This window comes from Balearica regulorum, chromosome 4 (assembly GCF_011004875.1).
Source record: "Balearica regulorum gibbericeps isolate bBalReg1 chromosome 4, bBalReg1.pri, whole genome shotgun sequence".
Classification (NCBI taxonomy): Eukaryota; Metazoa; Chordata; class Aves; order Gruiformes; family Gruidae; genus Balearica; species Balearica regulorum.
The window spans coordinates 62113986-62136734 of record NC_046187.1 but is presented as its reverse complement, the minus strand read 5'-3'; the positions used below and the strand labels follow the sequence as shown (position 1 = coordinate 62136734).

The 22749-nt window shown below is 37.7% G+C and overlaps 1 protein-coding gene across 2 annotated transcripts; it reads left to right on the top strand.

Moving 5' to 3' along the window:
- The first annotated feature begins 45 nt into the window (after positions 1–45).
- Positions 46–19813, top strand: ANAPC4 (anaphase promoting complex subunit 4). 2 transcript variants are annotated; one of them, XM_010307163.2, is made up of 28 exons: positions 46–375; positions 812–917; positions 2008–2140; positions 3321–3395; positions 3535–3561; positions 3663–3707; positions 5463–5547; positions 5962–6072; positions 6725–6808; positions 7068–7154; positions 7865–7929; positions 8023–8065; positions 8174–8250; positions 8685–8785; positions 8867–8918; positions 9225–9280; positions 10535–10581; positions 11513–11569; positions 11733–11789; positions 12128–12221; positions 13910–14007; positions 14523–14584; positions 14669–14707; positions 14795–14896; positions 16016–16093; positions 16691–16861; positions 18056–18179; positions 18557–19813. In XM_010307163.2, exons 1-28 carry the CDS (start codon positions 268–270, stop codon positions 18770–18772), a joined length of 2400 nt encoding a protein of 799 aa, XP_010305465.2. In that variant the 5' UTR covers positions 46–267; the 3' UTR covers positions 18773–19813. The 2 variants fall into 2 exon arrangements, with proteins under 2 accessions (XP_010305465.2, XP_075608494.1); XM_075752379.1 differs by having other exon boundaries at positions 10535–10584.
- The last annotated feature ends 2936 nt before the right edge of the window (positions 19814–22749 follow it).

Genomic DNA, 22749 nt, shown 5'->3' with positions numbered 1-22749 from the left:
GCCTTGTCCCAGCGGGCAGAGTGGGAAGAGCCTGACCCGCCTCCCCGCGCTCGACACTGAGGCGCGGGAAGCCGCGGCGGCCCCGCTCCCTACCAGGCCCAATCCCCGCCGCGTTGGGGAAGCACCGCCTCCGGAAGCCGGGAGCGGAGGGCGGGAGGCCGGCGGCGTTGGGGGTCAGGGGGCGGCTGACGGGAGGGAAGGGGCGCGGCAGGAGCTTGCAGTACCGTTCGCTGCACCGCCGGCGCCCGGCCGGAGCGCCCCGCCACCATGCCCGCCTTCCGGCAGGTGGGGGAGAAGCAGCTACCCCAGGAGGTCGTCTTCATGGCCTGGTCCCCCAAGAGGGACCTCATCGCCCTGGCCAACAGAGCGGGGGAGGTGAGTGTGGGGGGCTGCCGAGCCGCCGGTGCTGGCGCGGGGAGCCCGGGGCTGAGCTGGAGGCCGCATCTGTGGGCTGACAGGAAGGACTCTGGGGAGGGAGGGAAGCGGCTGCTGCCAGCAGGAAACCGCTGCCTGTTCTGTGCAGTCGCCGGGACGGCTTCGCCGTTATCTGTGGCATGGTTCTTGTAAGCTTAGCCAAGCGTTTAGGAACAGCAAAGCACAGCTTCTTTCTCCGTATTGCTGTGTAGTAAAGAATATACTGTCCTCTAAAATGACATAGGAGTGAATCATCTACTAGAGGAGCAGGTGATATTTAAGATGCAGGAGTTGTTAAAGAATGGTTAAAAAAAAGTGTATCTTGACCTGATTTACAAACTGGTGTTGATGGGAGAATGTGGTTTATTTTTCTGTCTTCAATGTGTTTGCTTTGTAGGTTTTACTCCATCGGCTTGCAAACTTTCAACGAGTGTGGAGTTTGCCTCCAAATGAAAATACAGGAAAAGAAGTGACTGCTCTTGCTTGGAGACCAGATGGCAAAAGTAATGTGAAGTGTATGCGGTGATACGGTGCAATAAAAATCCCATTGGAAAACAGTGAAAGCTGTGGTGATAATACCTCTTGTCTGTGAAGGAAATTGTCAAGTAAACTATGTTTGAAGAGAAGGGTAGCTTAATTTTACGTAGATTTATTGAAAGTTATAGAGTGAGTTACCCTGTTGAAAGCAACTGCAAGAAAGATTTGCAAGGTGGATCTATGTCCAAAATACTCCTTTTCAAGGTATAGCAACACTTCTAGTTCCTAACTAAGCATGGTATTTATATATGAATGACAAAAGTTATTGTGCAAGTACAGAGAAAGGCTGTCTGATCAGAGTTGACTGAAGACCTTGGCTTATTTAGGATAGGCTAAACCTTAGAGGCTAAAATTGCTCGAATAATACACCAGAGAAGGGAAAAAAGCCTTTTCCTTATCAACAGAAATAATGTTGAAATTAATAGCTTAATAAACTTAAGCTGGAAATAAGTTAATGTTTTGACTCATTAGAGGCCGGAGAATGGGAATGATCTTCTATGACGTGGGTAAAAAATACCTATGTAGTTTTATGATGGAGTCAGAGGAGTTTAAGAAACTTCTTTTTAAGCAGGTTGCCTGTGATTACAAGGAAGTAAGCTTAGAAACCTTTGCTTACCATATGCTTTTATGGATTGATTAAGTTAAGAAAATGGTGATACAAAAGTTGCTCAGCAAGTCTTAAATTGTATTTCATTGTAATAAACCCCAAACCTTCCTGGTAGATAGTCTTTATATACAAATTTTGGCCTCAAATTTGCAAAATCTGAAGCTTCTGCTTTATCTGAACTGTGTTAGCAGTGTGAGAAGCATGTTCTGTTCACATGTAGATAAATAATTGTGGGATCATGCCTTTGACTTTTCACCTAAAATATAATAGGAGTTCAAACTTTCATTTTAATGAGTAGGTTTCAAATGAGAATTTGGAAGGACTATAAAAAGACAAAGTGAAAATTCTGTCCAGTAGTTGGCTTTGAAGACACATTTTCTAATTCGGTATAAAGTACCTACAAAGTTCTGCATGTTGGTTGTTTATACATTTTATTCATCTTTCTCTAGTTTTGGCTTTTGGCCTTACTGATACCAAGCGGATTATTCTATGTGATGTAGAAAAACCTGAAAGCTTGCACTCCTTCTCCATCGACTCATCTGTTACTTACATGCATTGGATGGATGTAACTGAGGAAAGCAGGTGAGTCTGAAAAACTCAAGAAGTAAATTATGGGCTATATGGTGCCACCTTACTAATAATTTATACTTAGTATGTTACAAGCAGTCATGTAAAATAATATAATATTACATAACTATGGCTTTTTGTTACCACTTGGCTAAAATGTTCATTTTGGTTAGAATATAGACACTTTTCATACACTTATTTTTAATGCTGGTATCTTAGACTTGTGGTTCTTTTGGTTATACACAAATTTCAGCATGATCAGCCCACCTCTTAAGAGCTGGTTAATCTAGTGTTAGCTTGTACAAACTGTCTTCTGATACGGTTTACTTCAATAGCAATTAATTTATTAAACTAATTATAATAATGGTATATTCATGTATTTTGTTAGAATAACAATGGTGTTACATCCCACCCTACTAGTAATTCTGTTATGGATGTACTTGCTTCAGGAAGCCAGATTGCCTCTACTGACCATGAGCTCTGTGGCATTAGACAGTTCTCAGCAGCACTTGTGAGCTGGAGGATGTTGTGGTCCCTATTACTGTGGTCTTATAAAACCCTCTGATACACACCTTATTGCAGTGCAAGACAATAATTAAATAAAAGACTTACTTTAAAAAGGGAGGTGGTGTAAGCCTGACTTGGGAATTTGCCCCCACACCTCCAGAAAATACCAGTCTTAAAATAGCAAGAAAATAACTACATCTTTACTCACTCTAGCGTTCTTCTGATGGGGATAGACTTACCTCCTTATGAGGAATCTCATCCTTCTGATGTGTCTAAGGTGTCATATTAAGTATTGCATTTTAATCTTCCTCTAACTGTAATGTGTCTTTGTAGAGTGAAGCTTTTCTGAGGTGTGGGTAGGTTGTATGCAGGGTTGTACAGGGTTTAAACAGAAAGCCTTGGTCAGTAAGTGCATTACAGGTGATGAGGGGTTTGGTGGCAAGCTACTGAGCCAGCAGATACAAACTTTGTGTTCTCTTTTGGTGGAAATAAAAAAAGATGATCAGACTTCTTTTATTAATAATTTATCTAATTAAAGGCTCCATAAGGGATTACTGTCTAATATTTGTAACTCTTCAATATACATGACATATTGAGTATATGCTGTAACTTTGAAGTTAGAAAGCAATTCTCTCCCCCCCCCATTTTTACAGCTTGGGTGGTAAAGACAGTCGTCTTTCTTTTTCAGTGTTCTCACTTCCTTTTACAATGCTGAGGATGAATCCAATCTCCTTTTGCCTAAATTACCAGCGCTACCAAAAAAGTAAGCATTACTAGTAATCTTTTGAAGATACAAGTTGTCATTTGTTGTCATTGTTTTGGTTATTCATCTTTAATACTCTACAGATGCTTTGGATTAGATGTCTGGTCATTATTATTGAGAATAATTATTTTGTTTTCAGTTACAGTACCACTGCAAAAATTTTCAGGTAAGAAATTGTCATTTTATATCTCTCTATGGTTTTTTTTTTTTATTTTCTGGTATTGAGACAAGCTACATAAATCCTGATCATGTGTTTTGTATTTTCAGTGAGGAAAAGTCAGATGAGATTATGAAGCTTCTGGGTGATGTAAGGTAAATTCCGTTTGTGGGTTGTTGTGGTTGGTTTTGGGTTTGGTTTTTTTTTTGGCTTGGTTGGTTTTTTTAAAGCTATAAAATAATGGATACTTTTAAGTTATTCATAATCTTTTTTTAAGGGTCTCAGAGAAAGGATACAGAATGTCTCTTTTTTTCCATGTACAAAGATAAAGTTCAAATAATATATTTTTTAAAAAAAGTGTCCATCAGATTACACCTTTTCTCCTCAATTTAGAGGGTTTATAAGGCAATTTATCAGCAACTGCTGTTGGTGCCATATCTTCTTTTCCTTAGAATAAGATTTCTTGGGATGTATTTAAAGGCTATATTATATGTGTTACTTAAGCTGGTTTTGGAGACATTTGTGAATGTTTGTTACAGACAGGGAATTTCCGTGGGTTTGCATGAATGTGACAAAGCTAAGCTTAAAATTAGCTCTGAAATCAGCTGTATTAGGGTTAGTTTAAAATAAAGTAAATATCTCTTATTAGGAAACCCACGAGGAGCAGCTGGAGGGAGTGTAGTTTAGCAGATTGAGACTGACTTTGTGGAGTGCTTGTAGTGCGTCTTTGAGGAGGACACTTAACCTCTGTTAAGTGTTTTTTAAGCCTTGTTTTTCCATTCCTTTTTTCCGTTGTTTTCTTTCACTATTCCTTATAGTCTCACCACTGAGAATCATCCTCCTTCTTTCAAAATTTACATCTCTGTCACCAGTTATTCCTTCTTAAGGCTTGATATTTCTTCTTACAGTAGGACTTTCTTGCTAGAAAGAGGGATGTGGCGGCTGTCAGCGGTGTAGGAGCTTACTGGATTCTGTGCTACTCCATCCATTCAGTTAACCAAACCAAAAGTTTTTCAGATACGGTTTTGTTAAGTTCTGTCTCAGTTGGTTTTAAGAGAAACATTTTCCTTTAACATATATTTAGATGTATAACGAGCAGAAGTTGCAGTTAATTTTCTCATATTTTTACGGGGACATGCAAAACATTCTAGTTTTTTATGTTGGAGAGCATTACTGCTCATTATAATGTAAGCAGATAGGTGTAGTTGAAGATGTATGGATGTATGACAGCAATAGACAACCTCCTTGTCCAAAGTTTAACATTTTAAACATAGGTCACAGAGAAGCTTTGTCCCAAGTTATTGTAGCAAGTTGGTTTTAATAAGCAAGCAAACCACAGATCTGTCCCAGACCCTATTCTTTGAACTGGGTTTCTGTGTCTGATGCTGTTGTTACCTGTGGCTGTTCTTTGCTGCTCTGCCTATTTCAAATCTTTATTGCCTTTGAGGTTTTGCTGAGGTGTGCCACTGAGTCACTGCGATAAACTTACTCTGCATGTAGTTAGGATAAACTCAGGGAATACAAAAGTAGCTTTGTAAGAATGCTTTGCAGCCTGTATTGGTAGGTGAGCTGTTGCTAGAAACTTAGTTTTTTCTTCTAGAAGGATTAAAGTTAGTGAAGAAGGACTTCTGTGTCAAAATTGTGTTATTTTTTTCTCACATCTCTAGTTAATTTAGTAATTGATACTTTTCCTGTAAATGTTAGAGGCAGGTCTTATCAATGAAATCTAAGCTAATTTTTTGTTTTTAAATTTCTTGGATTGTAGACAGTAGTACAGTGTTTCTTTTTGTTCAATATTTCTTTAGAGGCTCTCTAGTAAAGGGATGGAATTTAAGTATTACAAATTGTATTTGTATGCATTAGAATTTGTTTCAGTATGCTCATCAACATGTATTCTTCTATTTTTATAGGCTTAATGCTCTTGTCCTTGGTGGCAGCTCAGGATTTATTGAGATTTATGCTTATGGAATGTTCAAGATTGCTACAGTAACTGGGGTGTGTTTCGTGCCTTTCTGTGTTTTGTCTTCGTAATATACCAAGCTACAGCTGAATTGAATGAAAAATACACCTATGTGCTTACACATAAGTGAAGCTGGGTTGTTGAAGTTTAAAGAAAGGAATAGTTGTTTCTCTTTGATAAGGTTGTGTGGTTATTGTTGGAAAGACATTCTTAACTCTGGCAATTTTAACATCTTGTTTCAAATGAAAGTAAGTTCAACACTAATCCAAAGTAAAAAGAGTGCTTTTATTCCTGAACAGTAGCTGAAAATTCCACTTTGTTTTTACGTGTCATTGAACATAGCCTTTGTTGTATGTGAATGTAAATGGAAGTGTTGTATGTGAATGAGCAGTAAATACCTCTTAGTGGAAATGCAATATTTCATTAACTTTTAAACTGGAATCCTTCAGGTGGCAGGTTCTTGTCGTGGACTATGTTTGTCTAGTGATTTGAAATCACTATCGGTTATTACAGAGATACGAGACTCCTCAGAGAGCGAAGCAGAGATAACATATTTTCAGGCAAGTAATGTAATTTTAAAGTGTTCTTTAAAAGTAAAACTGCTTTTTAAAATACTTTCTGGTAGCTTTATTGTTTTCCCATTATTTCCAGAAAAAACCACAAACTACTATTTCCAGCCTCTCTGAAATTCACCCTGATTTAGCTTTTGGATTTATCATGTTAACATACAGTTTCACTGATCAGACTGATGATGATGATCTGAGGCATTCTTTTACAATATTACTTTTAAATATAACATTCATTTCCCTGCCACTGGCAGGGGGATTGGAACTAGATGATCTTTAAGGTCCCTTCCAACCCAAACCATTCCAGGATTCTATGATGTATTCAGTTACAGTTATTCATATTTTCTTCATTCTACGCACAAAGGCATACGAGCAATGCTGTTGATTATCCAGTCTATCCAGAACAGTCATCCTTAGAACTATTACTGTTAAAACTCCAAAATGAGGAACTTCATCATGAGTTTTTATAGATGTATTAAAAATATTTATTGCCCCTTTGAATTAAATGCATTTCTCTCTTAAAATCAACTTTAAGGAAATGAGAAATGACGGCTTTTCTGTGGGTTCTCCTCTTTTCATTTCTGTAATCTAAAATTTCTTAGAAGAAAAATCATCTGTTAACTGTTGCTTGTTTCATTTGTTATAGCTGGACACTAGTCTGTTATCAAGTTACTTACCTGAGGTAACTCAAATGGCCCGGAAGTTTACTCACATTTCAACTCTGTTACAGGTACAGTTGTATTACGACATCTTTTTAATATCACAGTTCTTAAAGGCTTCAATATTCTTAATGCAAGTAAAATAATTGTTTTCTAGTAGGAAGCGTAAGTTGGTTTTAAGTAAATGTAGAGCTCTAACTTGGAATTTGGTAATAAATTTTATATAATATCTACAGTGTATCTTATCTTTGTATTGTAACATCCAGTTCTTGCATGTGTTTTGAAGGGGGGGGGAAGGGGATAACGCTAATGTCTGTACCTGTATTACAGTATATAAAGTTGTCATTGACGTGCATGTGTGAAGCGTGGGAAGAAATATTGATGCAGATGGACTCACGGTTAACAAAGTTTGTACAGGTACTGCAGTATTAACCATTCTTTTGGAAAAACATTTTTTTTGCAGTAGTTCTGTTGTTCGTGTTAACATACTGCATATCTTAATGTTGTTTAAGCATAATGCCTCCAGATAACAATCTCTAAGTTCAGAGGCAACCTGGAACTTACTGTGTGTCAAGTGCTCTGATGCTGAAGATATCTGAGAACAATCCAGCACGATTGTATTGTGATAATTCTTTATTTTATTCTAAGTTATTCAAAAGCGAGAGTTTTCAGCTTGCACAGGTATTGATCAGTTGCTTTCTATTTAAGGTTGTGCTCTTTATACTTCAGTCTTTGATAAACTGAATACTGTAAATGTTGAGTAACGGCCCACCAGCACTTGCTGCCTAGTTCATACATGCCTGTATGACAGCCATGATTAAGGTGCTCTTGGATTTGCTTAAATTTTGTGTTCGTTGACCATGGCTAGAAGTTAATTGAATCAATTTTTTTTTTTTTTTTTAGACTAGATTCTTGGTGATGGTGAACTGCTTAGATTTTTTTTACTGGGTTGTACAATTGAAAATAACTTAAAATACTGGAAAATTTCCAGTGATCAGTAGTCTGATTTCAGCATTTAAGGACGTGGGTGGTTTTTCAGATATACTTTAATTGAAGTGTTTGTGAGATTATTTGGTAGCCTGGATTTAATCTCTTTACCAATCTAATTCAATCATTTTGACTGACAGGAAAAGAATACAACCACTTCTGTTCAGGATGAGTTTATGCAGCTGTTGTTATGGGGCAAAGCAAGGTAGTTACTCTTGTTTTATCTGAGTATGCATTTGCATTTGATACTGAAATAGAAAATTAATGAGTATTTGGTTCTCTTCCCAACCCCCTTTAGTCTGGAACTTCAGGCATTACTAATGAACCAACTGACCGTAAAGGTATGTTAATATTTTTTAATGTTTTAAAATAATTATTTAAATATATTTTAATCACTGTTCTGTTAAGTTAGCGAACATTACTGTATGTTTGTATTGCTTTTTTAACAGGGTTTAAAAAAACTTGGTCAGTCAATAGAGTCTTCCTATTCCAGTATACAAAAGTTGGTTATAAGTCATTTGCAGAGGTAAGTCACAGAATGTCTGATGAATTATAGATAAAATGGCATATTATACGCTTTGCTAAAAGACAGTGTGCAGAATCGGTGGTTCTTTGTAGGTGTACTGGCATGGAGACCGTGATCGTGGCAAAATGTCCTAATTTACTTTTGGGTAATGGGAACTGTTGAAGTATTTTGTACAATCTCCGTAACACATCACCTGTATATCACTGCCTGGTGTGTTTATTAGATGCAAAATATTCGCGCCAGCTTTGTGTGGTGGTTAAAATCATTAGGATAATATTTGCTTTTCTGTGAAATGACACTTTAACTCTTATATGCCGGACACCTTATAAAGCTCTCCACCTTACACATTAAATGATTAAAATGTAGCATGCAGTGAAGCACTGAATTTCCAAAGCGTGACTAAGAGATTATACTTCTTTGCTCTGCCTTCCTAGTGGCTCTGAGGCACTGTTATACCACTTGAGTGAATTGAAAGGAATGGCTTTATGGAAACAAAAATATGAGTCTCTGGGATTAGATGCATCCGGAATTGAAGGTACAGTAGTGTGTGTATATGTGTTACTCACTCTGATTTCACTTTTGAAAGCTTGATAATAATGATTAACTCTTTTTGCAGAGGCTATTACTGCTGTTGGTTCTTTCATCCTGAAAGCAAATGAGCTGCTTCAGTAAGTATAAAGTCTGGAGAAATTAAAAAGCATGTCCATTGAGTCTTGTATCTAAGGGGAAGCATGTGGCTGGGTATAGAGGAGGCTGGGAGAGCAAGGCTCCTCTGGTGATGGTGAGCTTTTATCTTGTCTCACTGCATCTTATAGACTCATACACCAAGAACAGGCTTACCTGGAAGATTGCATTGGGCATTTTTTAAAAAATTAATAGTGTTTGCAGGCCTTTCTGTAATAAAGATGGGACTTAAGCCTGGAGCAGCTTGTGACATTTAGATCTGGTAATTTCTTTTCTTGTTTCTTGCTCAGAGTTATCGACAGTAGTATGAAAAACTTCAAAGCATTTTTTCGATGGCTGTATGTTGGTAAGCTTGATGGCATAGTAAGCATCTAGTATCTGTTTTGTTATGTAAGCATTGAAATGTCAGCAAGTAATTAAGCCAATCTTAGTTATAAGTTATATATTTCTATCATAAAAAATTTGTGGACATCTAAAAGGTTACAATTGATAAGGCAAGAATAATTATAATATTAAACACACATCATGAGTTTGATAGTTCTCAATTACCCACTGTACACACACTAAGTTTATTGTGTATACTTATCCTGTAATATTACTCCAAACTGTTGTCTGCTTCATGAGCAATTTTCTGGTCTTGGCTTGGAGAAATTAAAGGACTTTATTTAGTTTACACCAAATTTGAAGTATATTCTAACTCTCCTTTTCTCTGTCACTTGCTCTTTTCTCCTGTGGAAACCTAGTTAGTTGTAAGGTTATGCACAGACATAAACAGTCTCTGAATGTCCGGATGCACTTAATAGTCATCTCCAATTGCAGCTGGGTAGCTGCAGGTAAAATGTTAGAGGGATGTGCAGAACACTATATTTTAGCCTGCTTGTTTTTATAAAGTGGTTATGAATATGTTTATAGGTTTTAATTGATCTTTTTAGAACTACTTTACAAAAAACCTAAACAGTCTTACCAGGTACTGTAAAAGCACCAGAAATGCAGTGTTAGCTCTTACTAGTGGGAATATAATAATTTTTTTTAATTTTAAAAATTGCAGAAAGCAGAACTATCAGAGTTCTCTGTTGTAACATTAGAACTTTAATTATTTAAATGTTCGCTGTGTTTGCTTGTGTTTAAATGGAGAACTGTTTATCTAAGTGTCATTGATTTAACATTACTTCTTTGCAATTCTCTTAAAACACATTATTCCGGACATGACAGTATTCATGTATTTTATATATATCCATTTTAGTACTCTTAGTATGTACATAAATAAATTCTTATGAACCCTTTTTATAATAGTCTTATCTCAGTCTTGTAGAGAGTACAATGCAGTTGGAAAAGATTAAAGATATAAATTCTCCAAGATTTGTATTGTAAGCTAGTGGGACAAGTGAGGCTTAATTTCAGTCTCAATTCATAATTCTTCATTCCAGACTCTTTTGCTTCTGACAAGTTAATCTCTCCTATTTTATCAGCAGTGTGTTATTACATAGCCACGGAAAATTAAGAATATTAGGAAAACTTACTAATATTAATACAGTAAGAATATAATTTTCCCCTCAGCCATGTTGAGGATGTCACAGTAAGAATATAATTTTCCCCTCAGCCATGTTGAGGATGTCAGAAGACCATGTGCTTCCAGAGCTGAACAAGGTAGTAGTAACATTTTCTAATAAATGGTGGTATATGCTGTATTCTGCTTGACTTAGAGGGCAAGACTGAAGGTTTATTTTTGTTCCAAAACTTAAAGAATAGTGTCTGTCATTTCTTTGAGAAAATTGATGCAGATTCACACTAATATGCTGTCTCACATGAATTGCTTTTTCTGTTTTCTTTGATAATTCTACTCTTTCTAGTACACTGTATGGGAATGCGAGACCTCTGTGTATAGCAGCTGTTTATATGCCCTAAATGACTAAGTGAACTGGAATGGGATTTTAACATCTTTACCAAGGCCCTGGTAGAGGACATGAAATACACCTGCATGAAATTTGCAGACATCATCACACTGGGTGAAGCAGTTAATATGCTCAAAGGCAGAGGTGCCTTCCAGAAGGAAATAGATAGGCTGGAGGAATGAACAGATAGGGACCTCCTGAAGTTCAACAAGGACAAATGCAAGGTTCTGTCCTGACTAACAGTAACCCCCTGCAATTGCACAGCAAGGCCCCAACTGGCTGTGGAGCAGCTCTCCTGAGGTGAACTTGGGGATGCTGGTGGATACAAGCTGGGCATGAGCCAGCAGTGTGCCCTGACAGCAAAGATGACCAAGAGTAACCAGGGCTGTACTACAGCAGCATGGCCAGGAGGTCAAGGGAAGTGGTTACCCTCCTTACTTAGCACTCATCAGATTGCATGTAGAATACTTTCTCTGGTTTGGGTGCCCTCCTATACGAGACAGACATGAATAAACTGGAGTGAGTTCAGCAGAGAGCTCCCAAGCAGGTTGGAGGCTGGAGAACTTGTCTTGTGAGGACAGGCTGAGGGAGCTGCACTTCTTCAGCCTACAGAAAAATGTGTTCTGTGCTCAGTGAAATGTATTTCTTATCCTTAGCTTTTCACGTAATTTTTTTTTTCCTTTTAGATGACTCAAAAAGATATCACGTTTGTTGCTGATTTTCTTACTGAACACTTCAATGAGGTAAGTTATACTGGTTTGCCAAGTATGGCATCTGAGCGTATTTTTGCTGCCAAGAATTGAATCTGAAAAATCGTATAATAAAATAATACAATCATCTTTTTGTACATTACTTCTCATTAACTTTGGGTTTAAATAACGGTTTTGTTTGTGTTACTTTTTTCAGGCACCAGAACTTTACAATCGTAAAGGAAAATACTTCAATGTGGAGAGAGTTGGCCAGGTAAAGAACTAGGGAGTCGATGGAAAAAGAATAAATGAGAAAATCCTTAGATGGAGAAGCTTTTAAAGCTGTGCCCACTTTTCTTCTCGGTCCCTTTTGCTCTGTGTTGCACATTCCAGTGTTGGTAAAGGACAGTACTTTAATTATTTTCGACTATTATTAGGAAAAGGAGTGTTTAAAAACATATCTTATAGTTTTACCTTACATGTGCTGTATTTTTGGGAAAAGGGTGAAACTTCTTCACAGCCAGCAATAGTGATGTAAAACTGAAATGTTGGAGGTGAATTCTCATGTCCCTTATTAAAATGCAATGTTACAAGTGTCTGTTTCTTTTCTAGTACTTGAAAGATGAAGATGATGACCTGGTATCACCACCTAATACAGAGGGAAACCAGTGGTTTGACTTTCTTAAAAATAGTACTCATCTTAAAGGTAACGTGTGCTTTAGTAAAAAGTAGAAGAGAATCAAAGATATACATAGAGTATAACAAATGCAGAAGAGTAATCTGTTTTTTCATGCTTATGAGTTACTTCTATAGCATTAGTCATGGGTCTCCATCTGAGTAGAATAAAATAAATGGGCCTTGTTATTTTACACAGCTTTTATGTAGCTGCTTACCCAGTCAATTGCCATTTTCTGGGTATTAGGAGTTTCCTACATTTCATGTACCAATCTGAGAAATGTTGGCTTGGAAGGAATCCCAGGAGATACCTATTTTAAATCTTCGTTCCAGGTCAAGGAAGTAGTAATTACACTTAGGTCATACCTGGGGGAAGTGTCCTAACTTGTTCTCTTTCACTGGAGTCCAAGATTATTTTGTTAATTAGTGGTGAAAAGGAAGTAAGTGACTGTAACAAGCTGATGGTGAAAATGATTCTTGTTTAACTTCGGAAACCATAGACTGTAAAATTTCTACAGCATAAGCTATCTTGTAATAGAACTTGCTCTAGCTGCCTTTTTCTGCCTATTTAATTCAATAGAAAGATGGGAAGTGATAGCATTTTTGTTTGTAAAACCAGTATTTAGACAATGTATTTTTAGACATACTTTGAAAGTATGTTAACTGCTTCAAATGTGTAGACTACTTGACTGGTTGTTTCTGTTACTACCCAAGATTCATGACTGTTTGTAGAGATAATTTGTGGTTTTGTTGGTATGTATTTGGCAAGTATTGTGATGTTTGTCTTGCTCTCAGAACTGTAAGGTTTATAGGACAAGCAACACTTCTGTCATTGACACTTTCTAGCCTTCTTTGGTGTTTTATATTGCTTTGGTTGATGTAACTTTTACCATTTTTCCAGCTAAACATTGGAAAAGAAGCAGATTATATACTTATTTTAAGTAGTGAGATTTATCTCAAAAGCTAAATGTCTTCTTACAAAGTAGTTCATTTAATAAGAATGAATCGGTCCTACTGAAGCCAAATCATAGGTACTATAAAGAGTATGGAAACTGTTTTGCTTAAGATATTTTGTGACAACTGTGTCTGTAGCTCTTGGGTAAATGCAATTCTGTCTTTTTTGCAATTTTGAATGGGCTGTGGGGAAAAGCTGAAGGGGCATACAGGCCTCCATTTCTCCTTCATTTATCTCATTTCATATTGTAGTCCAGTTAGTTACTTGAGTTAGAATTTATTATTGGGGAATAATTTAGGCAGTCACCTAATCCAACCAATGCAGGGCTAATTTTGAAGCTAGACTGGGTTGCTCAAGGCTTTGTGCAGTTGAGTCCTCTACACCTGCAAGGATAGAGACCCTGCAGCCACTCTGGGAACCCTGCTCCAGTGACTAACCAGTGCTTGTGAAAACTTTTTTTCCTTATGTCTGATTGGAATTTCCCTTGCTGGAGCTTATGACTGACTTATATCTTCCCCTCTCGCTGTGTTCAGCCTTAAAAGCGTTGTCTTCTGTAACTCCTTTAGGCAGCTGAAGAGAGCAACGGTTCCTCATTGTTAGGTACCGCTCCTCTAGGCTAAATGAACCCAGCCCACTCAACTTCTTGTAAAGCATGTGCTATAGCCCTGCAACTGTTTTATTGACCCTTCAATGTGTCGCTTTAATAACAGTATGTTGTTATAGAGAGATAAGAATTTTTTAAATGAACTTTTATCTGTTAACAGAAAGTCCACTTTTGTTTCCCTACTATCCTGAGAAGTCACTGCATTTTGTCAAAAGGCAAATGGAAGGGGTCATTGATCAGTGTTTACAAAAGCCAGCAGTAAGTTCATTTTATATAACTGATAACTTTCTTTGAGGGGTAGCAGTCAACTGAAGATAATAGTCATGCTTAGTGAGGCCTGAAGTTTTAATCTTTGCCTACAAGTGCCTACAGCTTAGGTGGTAGCATGTAGCCCAGCTTCACCACTGTCAGGATGTCCCAAGTCTTTGGCTAGAGAGAGCTTACTGGGGGGATATTTTTGTTTCGTGTCTTCTGTTCCCATGTTATTGGGATCTATTTTTAACATTAATTAGCTTGGTGTGTGTGCTATGTAACTGGATAACTGTGTTAGTTGGCAATACACTGGTATATTATGAAAAAACATGAAACAAGTGTATCAAGTGACAGTAGTGTTTACAATAGATATGTTTATACCAGCATAAATATTGGTGGATTTTTCTTTCAGATGTACTCGGGTGTGTTTGGTTGGTTGGTTTGGGGTTTTTTTGCCTTAAAGGTATATAATTATGAATAACGGCTTGCATTTTTTGGCCTATTTTCATTATATTTGTTAGGTTGTAATTGGAAAGTCAGTGCATCAAGCAGTCTGCATGTCTCTTTACAAAACTTCTGAAAGGTATTTCTTTACATTTATTTCTAAAGCTCAGTTGCACAAAATTACAGTAGCATTTTATAAACTGCTTTGTTTTTTCCTTTTCAGTGAAGATTCTACACCTCAGTTATTTAAACTACCATTTCTGTAAGTATGCTGCTAGTCCTTGTTCTATGTCATTTACCAGTTACTAAAACTTGACCTAAATTTTCATTTCCTCCCCCCACATTACAGGTGGAATGACAAAACATCTAATATACATTATGTTCTCTTCACCATATTAGAAAATTCTATTTCTAAAATACACATTTTGAGGAGACATACTGATACTTCCAGGTAAGACAAAAAGGGGGAAAAAGTGGTTTGTGAGCTTTAGCACATGTGTACAGAGGCAATTACAATTTGAATCTTTTTGTAAAAAGAAGGAATGAGCAGCATGAATACAGTCTTTCTTGGATACTAGAGAAAATGAGGAGGGCATTAGAACGTGCAGTAGGAAACTGCAGCAGGTGTTTGTGTTGTATTAGATTCAGAAAATCTAATCACAAGACCAAAGATGGTTTTAGGCTTAGGAAAAAAATCAGGCTCCCTTAGTTTTGATCCTCATAGAATTACTTGCTTGTGCAAACTTGGAAAAATTACAGGGAATCATGCTTTCAGTGTTGCTTTGTCTTACTGTAAATATTACTCTTTGATTAACCCCTTGCAGCCTGTAATTGAGTACTATAGATGGGAGGTGGACTCATAGGTGCAACAAATGGAATACATCTCTTTGGGGTGTAGTTTCGTGTACCTCCAGGAGTTTCTGTGTCCAATGTGCAGTTTGTCACTGCCTAGTTGTGTGCAGATACAACTGCTTAAGATGCATTCTGTCAGTGGGACCACTGAAATGACCTGGGTTTAGAAAACAACAAAAACTCCTCCTCTCTGTAAAATACTGATTTTAGTAATGTGTCATTTAATTTGATGAGATAATGAACTGATAGGCGTGGGAATTTTTAAAGCCATTTTACTGCTGAAGAAAACACATGGTGAAACTATCTTTTATGTTTCCTGCTGAGAGCTGCTGACAAAATTACAGCTCTGTGATGTAGTTTCTATCCTATTTCCTCCCTCATTGTTATCTAAAACAGTCTAAACTCATTTTCTGTAGATTTGACTAACAACTTAATGGACCTGAAGCTAGGACAGTTAAGCCAAAAGTTCAGCAAAGAACAGCTGTATGCCAGAAGCCATCTGCAGTTTCCCATTTGACTCCATTAGTTCCATTTTGCTTAGGAGCAGAAATCAAAAGGTTCCCATTCACCAGTTACATCATTCTGAGATGTAGCTGTGTATTGTGCTAAGCTTAGACAGGCTTACACCATCTCTTACCACAGGTGCCATTAGAGATTTTGGATTTTCTGTGAATGGAAAAGGAAATAGTCACTGAGATAATGAACACTGTTCTTCTAGGTCTGTCAGTAATGGAATTATTGCAGTAGAGTTTGGAAACTTCTTGAACAACAGTATAAATGAGAGCTCAGACTCCAGGTCAGTATATTTATTTTTTTTAATCCAGCATTGCAGACCACTAAATTGAAGACCATCTTTTCTAGTGTTTATTTTACATTAGGTTAACTTCTCAGGCATTATAGTTTGACTTTTATCCTGCAAGTTACTATTTCAGATGCTGGACCAGCTTGTAATCCCTGAGAGAGTCAGGGTGTAAGAAATGACACAGGTGCATGAAGCTGCAGGATTGTGGGAGTCTTATTTTGCACTTCATCTCAAGGTCAAGTAAATTTTAGTTTTCTAGTTGAAAACTAGAGCTCTAGCACATGTGCAAGAACCAAAGCTAGCTGGAAACAGCTCTTACTTATATCTGTGATGTGCTTTAAGTAAGATAGAGTGAGACTTGATATGCCTGAATGAAGGCATCTTAGAAGGCATGGCAGGCTAAGTTCATCCTTTTCATGTAGAAAGGCCAGGTGTGATTGGCCTCAGCATGACTGACATTTTTTTGTCATTTACAGTAAAATCACTGTTAACTCCTGGATACTTTTTGACATGAATGTTGTGCAAATTAAAAATATTTTAGTTCTGTATTCACTTTTATTCCTTGATGCTTTCTAAATTATTTTCCTATAGATGCTACAGTTGTTTAGATGCACACTTCTATGATGATGAAACTGTAACGGTAGTTCTGAAGGAGAGCGTGGAACAAGAGGGGAAGGAGAGAGTCTTGGCTCAGCTGCCTTTATCTTCAGTATACACAGATGAGGACCAAGATAGGGAATTCATCTGGGATTCTACTAAAAGGTACTGAAAAACTTTAAGCAACTCTCAAAATGCAGAACTGAAAAGCAGATTAAGCAAATAATTCTAATTGTGTACAGTTACTCATGCTTTGGGTGTGTAAATATTTTTAAAACTCTTTTTTTGCCAAGGAGAGTGGGGTGGGGAGATGGAAGCTTCCTAAACAGTTTGGTTTGTAGTTTTTTGGGGGTTGGTTTTGCTTTTTTGAGACTGAATACTACCTGTGTGTACCTGGCTCTCTTGAAATGGGAGGGCCATTGAAGACATCCTGTAGAATCAGAAACGTTTTCTTTAGAGGATGCTAACTTTGCTGGTTAGAATACTTAATTTCAGGATGGTTTCAGCATATTTGCTCATATACCTTTGCCTTGTAATAAGGATACACAGGTATTTCTTCATCTTTCCACTGATAGTCACACAACTATGGTCAGCTTAGCCTTGAAACATTGGAATTGGTGCCTCTCTGTATGTTGTTGAGGAGAGCACCTGATGGAAGTGGAGACACACACACACACAAAAGGTCAATGTAGTTCAAGCGGTGAATCCAGTCTTTTAGTTGTTGTGCCTCGCTTGCTTTTTCTTTTTTTCTCCCTATGCCCCTCTGGTGGATTGCTTAAGATAATTTTTACCTCAAAATAAAGAGCTGTACTGAACTGTAAATATTTTTTTTTTTATGCCACAAATAAATTGTGTATTGAAGAATGAAAAAATATTAAAAGCAAATTCAAGCTAATCCTGGTCACTGGCAGGGAGTTCGTTCATAGAGTCCCTATGAGTGGGGATGAACTGCAGTGATACGTGTTTGAAAGGTCATGGGGACCAAACTTCTCTGTAAGTGGAGGCATTGCCTCCAGGACTTTGTTCAGAAACTCCTCTTCATGCAGAGAGATTTGAAGGAAGGCCATCCTCATCCTCCTGCTGTAGCTGTTACTTGTGGGAAGATCAGACTTTGCAACTCCCTTCTCACCACCTGCTGTACTCTTTTACCTCAGTTGAAACATGTTGTGTCTCCACAGTTGGATACCCCACTCTAGAATATCTGTAGCAGAGTTGTGATGGTTTCAAATGTTTATCTGCTTGTTGCATATGATATAAAAAAACCTTAGACATAAAAAACCTGGACTGAGTGAGGTTTTTCTTAGTACTAGATTTGTTTCTTATATGCTAGGTTTGTGCTTTTCTTCTTGATGTGTGCAGGCTGGATGAGCAAAGTGATGAGATAACCACACGTACTGTCTTCTTGGAGAATCAGTGGAGAGTTCTGGAGAACATGAAAGCTCAGTATGTTGCTGTAAATGGTATTAGAAAAGTTTCTTGTGTGGTAAGTACAGTATCTATGAATGAGCCTGTAAACTGTTAAAGCAAACATGCTCTGACTGGAGAGAGCAATAACCTGTTTCTGCTAATTTAGTGATATTTATCAAAACTTTTTTTTTAACAAATAGATTATTCTCTCATAATCTGCTATAAGTGTGTCAGAATACAGTCATACCTCTGTCCTAACACAGAAGAACTTTAACAGAAGTTAATAGACCTGCTTGCTTTACTTTTCAGCCTGCAGAGCAAGAAAACAGTTGCTAATTTCCTTGATACCTTCATTTCAAAGTTAAAGGCTATTTTCAAAGCCATTGGCTGACATTTAAAATGGTATTGGTGCTTTCATTTGTTTATTAACAGAAACTCTTACTGTCTCTCTAGCTAAGTTCAAATCTCCGTCATGTGAGAGTGTTTGAGATGGATGTAGAGGATGACGGAGAAGTGGAGGAAGAAGAGGAAGAAGAAACAACTCAGATTGCAGCTGGGGAACCTGATGAGCTAAATCAGTCTGCAGATAACCGGGACAATGCGTGTGATGCATCTGCTGAAGAGCTACCTGATGAAACTGAAGAACACGAATCAAGTCTGGATCCTTGACGTAGGCTTTTATACTGTTAAAGGGACAAGACTGTAATCTAACTTCAGGCTGCTGAGATGATGCATCCTGTACCCACCCAAGCAGCTGTAGTAGGATGATGTGTGTCAGAATTCTGTACTGCTTCTCAGCTAAGACTGACTGTGTTCTAGAATGACCCTTGTTTGTCTGGCACGTGATTTGGTATGAACTAAATTTCCTTGAGAACTTTTTTAATTTGCAATTTTTTATAGGTGAGGAGAAAAAGAAATACCAACTGACATTTTTTGCAGTTAACCTGTTCACTCCTGAACACTGTTACTAAGATAAAATGAACTTGTATGTGAAAACAACAAACTCAGGACCGAATTCTTTTCTTCTTAGACTTCATATTCTAGTTATGGGTACAGAAGCTTCATGTAGAGCCAAAATGTAAGAGTGTGTATGGCAAACAACAAGCTTGCAGATCAGCATAAGACTAGTTAGACAACAAAATTTAGCAATTGTTACTTAAATACATACTTTTAAAAACACTTTTGGTAATATATGTCCTCAGTAACACAGTATTTCAATCTGCACAGTTCTTTAGTCCTCAGTGCAACATTTGCGTGTGTACGTACGTATGTGTTGTCAAATGTTTGCATGTCTAAGCCTGCCTAGTTTCTGTGAGATTATTCCTGAAAGTCTGTCTGCTCCATCTGGTATTTTTGTAATGAAGAGTTACAACACAGAGTATATTTTTTTATTCTGAGGTGGCATTGTATGTCATGCATAGGCTTCCGCATAGTCATGTTCCTTGCTAATTTATATATTGCTGTAGGAATGGTGTAGCGAGAAACAGTGTTTAGAAATCTAAAATGTTTTGTTCTTCCCTACTAGCTGTCAGTCTTAACTGACTTAAATCTCAGCTCTTTGAATGAGCAATGCTGCTAAATGCATGATCTTCCTTCAGAACAGTGAGTGTACCTTGTATTCGTGAAGAGGACCAGGTCTTATGCATGTGCTCCATTCTGTGCTTCAAAAATCAACAGATCTGAGATTGCTATTTGGCATTGCAAAAATCAAATACTAGACTTACCCTCTTTCTGTTATTTTGAAATATGCTGGTTTTAAGTAGCTGGTTTATAAAGTGGACTTTTGAAGTTTTTGAACAGTTTGGGGGAGACTTGTGAACAAAGCTGTTTAGTTCTGAGAGAGATTTCTTATTTTTTCCCTTTCTTGCTAACCTCCTTGAAAGCTGCTTGCTGTTCACCGTTCTCATCTAACAGATGCTAATGGTTGAAGGCACAATGAAGCTGTAGGACAGGAGGGACAGAAATGCCCATTCAAAAGTGCTGTGGATTTTCTGTGTAGAGCAGTTACTCTTGATGAGAAATTATTGCTACAACAGAACCCACTCAGCTTAAGCCTGGCCTTGTCTTCTTCCAGGAAACTTTTGCTTCTGATCTGACTTTAAGAATTGTTACACTAGAGTGCTTGGAAACAATTGTTTTGCTGTGCTTTCTGCTAAGTAGTTTTAGTCCGTGGGTATATGGAAATCTGATCTGTCCTGCCCGTAATTGTTTCTAAATTGGCATTAATAGCAGGTGTGTCTCGTGCCACAGGGGCATGCCCTTCAGCAATCTCCCTGAGGTTACTCTGTGCACCTTTCTAGTCCAGTCTTGGATATACTTGAGTCAATGGGAGTTTTGGTTCTGACTTCAATAAGTACATGTGCACTTTCTGCATTTCACAATGACACGATATGAGTGCACTGGTTTAGGTCAGTGATTCTGAATGCATTGCTCATTCCTTCTATCAAACTTATTTTTATTTTGCTACCAGATTTCTGTAATAATAAATGTGTCAATAATGTGCTTATGGATCTGTTTTCAAAAGGGTGATAGGAAATACTTGATTTAGAAGTTTCTCGGGATTTTGGTGGTGTCTGGATGTGATGATCTCACTTGCCACTTTGATGTCCTCTTCATCATCCCTTTTTTTTTTTTGTTATGCTAACTGAAGGCTCATTCAACCTTTTTCTGTTGTGAGTTCTCATTCTTTCTTGATAGTTTTGTAGTCAAAAGAACTTTTATATTCTCAGCATGTGTGCACACAATCTACTCTGTAATACTAATCTTTAGGTCTCTAAGAATCATTTACTGCTGCCTCTTGTTTAATATCTACCTGGTTTGTGTGTGTCATTTCTAGTTTTTTTAGAGATCTTGGGCAGCGTTTATTTTCTGCTGTTCACCTTGTGTAATCCCTTTTCCAGACCTTTTGTTCATGCCTTTTCTGCCTGATCTCTGTGACTTGAAAACTTGCCACATTGCTGAGTTTCTGCTTCAGTCTCTCACCGGTTGGTGCTGCTTTGCTTCACAACCTGGACATGCCGTGGTACCGTTGCCTCCCACTTATATGGATTTCATTGCACACTCACAACTGCCTTCATAAATGACCGCTTCAGCTGCTCAAAAAGACAGGAGATGGATGGAGAGAAATAGCGAACAAAAGCTTGCTTTAGTGAACCATTTCTTTTTGTAGAAAGGAGAGAAGGGATGTGTATTTTTGTAACCATACCTACAGTTGGTCCTAATGCTGCTTGGCTTTGAAAAACCTACTTTAAAAAGCTTAAAAAAAACCTTTAAAAAGCCTACTTAAAAAAGCTCTAAGCCTGTATGCCTTGACAGAATGGGAACGCCGTCTACGTAAGTACTTAAGTTCTTCAGTAAGTTTCTGCAGCCATTGTTAGTATCTGTAGTCAGAGTTGGTTCCTGTGTCGTTACATACTGCAGTAATATCTGAAAAGATCTCTCTTGCTACCTTAAACTAACTGTTGCTCTTGGAGTTGTCTAATCTAATTTCTTGCTTCACAAGCTGGTTTAGGGGAAGAGCTGGCTTAGCTTGTGCCATGGAACACTGGTAGCAGTTTAAGAAGGACATTTTGGAGAGGGGAAGGAAGACTTCGTCATGAATCGGTTCATAATAAGCAGTAAGGAGAGTGCATATGAATGAGGAGAGAGGATGAAAGGAGTTGTCACAGGGTAAATTTCAAGGAGAGAGATGCAAAATGACATAGGGATCTCTATGGAGAATGCCACTGTGGAGGAATTCTAAGAAAAAAACCCCAAACCAGCTCTGGAAGTGGAAGAGAAGAAATACCACTTGTAGGTGAATAAAATGCATTTAACTGTAGCTGTATAAGTAACAGAGCTGCTAGCAAATCAGTCTGGAGACCATTGGTGCCAGCAAAGTCCAGAGTTGAAGTGATAATAGGATATAAATGTAGTGTGGATGTTCTGGCGTTCTTACCCCAGGGGGTATTAAACAGCTACTGCTCCTAGCTGTCAGCTTTACCGCTCTGCTGGCAGCTCTGTGCAAATTATGTAATCATGCCTGCACCTGTGAATCCAAAGACCTTGGGTGGTTTTATGCAGTTCTCATGCTTAACCTAGAGGATAAATGAAAGAATCCTATCAGGTTTAATTTTTACAATTCTCACCAGGAGCCTTACCTCCTAAAGTGAACCCATTCTTACTAAGAGGAAAAGAAAAGAACCAGTTAGGGCCTAGTATAGGAAATAAAAGACACTATTTTTAAATCCATACTCTTACTGTCATACAAAAAGAATTCAGTCCCATGTCAGTTGGGTCTGGTGTTGGAGTTCTCTTAGTATGTTGTTGAATCTGTTCTGTTTTGAACAATCCAATTATTTGTTTGCTTGACTGAAAAATGTTTGATTCTGCAGTCTGGAGATTAGGGTATGAGCGAGCCACCTGAGAAGGTGAGGTTCAAGGCCTTCTTCCAAAGTGACCAGAAAATAGGATTTGAAAAAACCCTTCTTTTTCTCACCTTAGGTGCCATCATTTTTCCCTGTACATTTTTTTCTTGAATTATTTATTAAAATAAACTCTTCAGAGATTTATTTTGCTTCTTGTAATTCTCAAGAGAATTCATATATACATTCTGCAATGAAGATGAAGACTTGCCCTCAGGTGCAGTGAAAATCATCTCTTAAACA

What these genes read in the sequence shown, in the direction of transcription:
- ANAPC4 (XM_075752379.1), top strand. Translation starts at nt 268, where the DNA reads ATGCCCGCCTTCCGGCAGGTGGGGGAGAAGCAGCTACCCCAGGAGGTC. An exon ending in TTTTCGATGGCTGTATGTTG is followed by an intron (nt 9,281 to 10,534) that starts GTAAGCTTGATG and finishes TTTTCCCCTCAG; the next exon opens with CCATGTTGAGGATGTCAGAA. An exon ending in AAATAGTACTCATCTTAAAG is followed by an intron (nt 12,222 to 13,909) that starts GTAACGTGTGCT and finishes ATCTGTTAACAG; the next exon opens with AAAGTCCACTTTTGTTTCCC.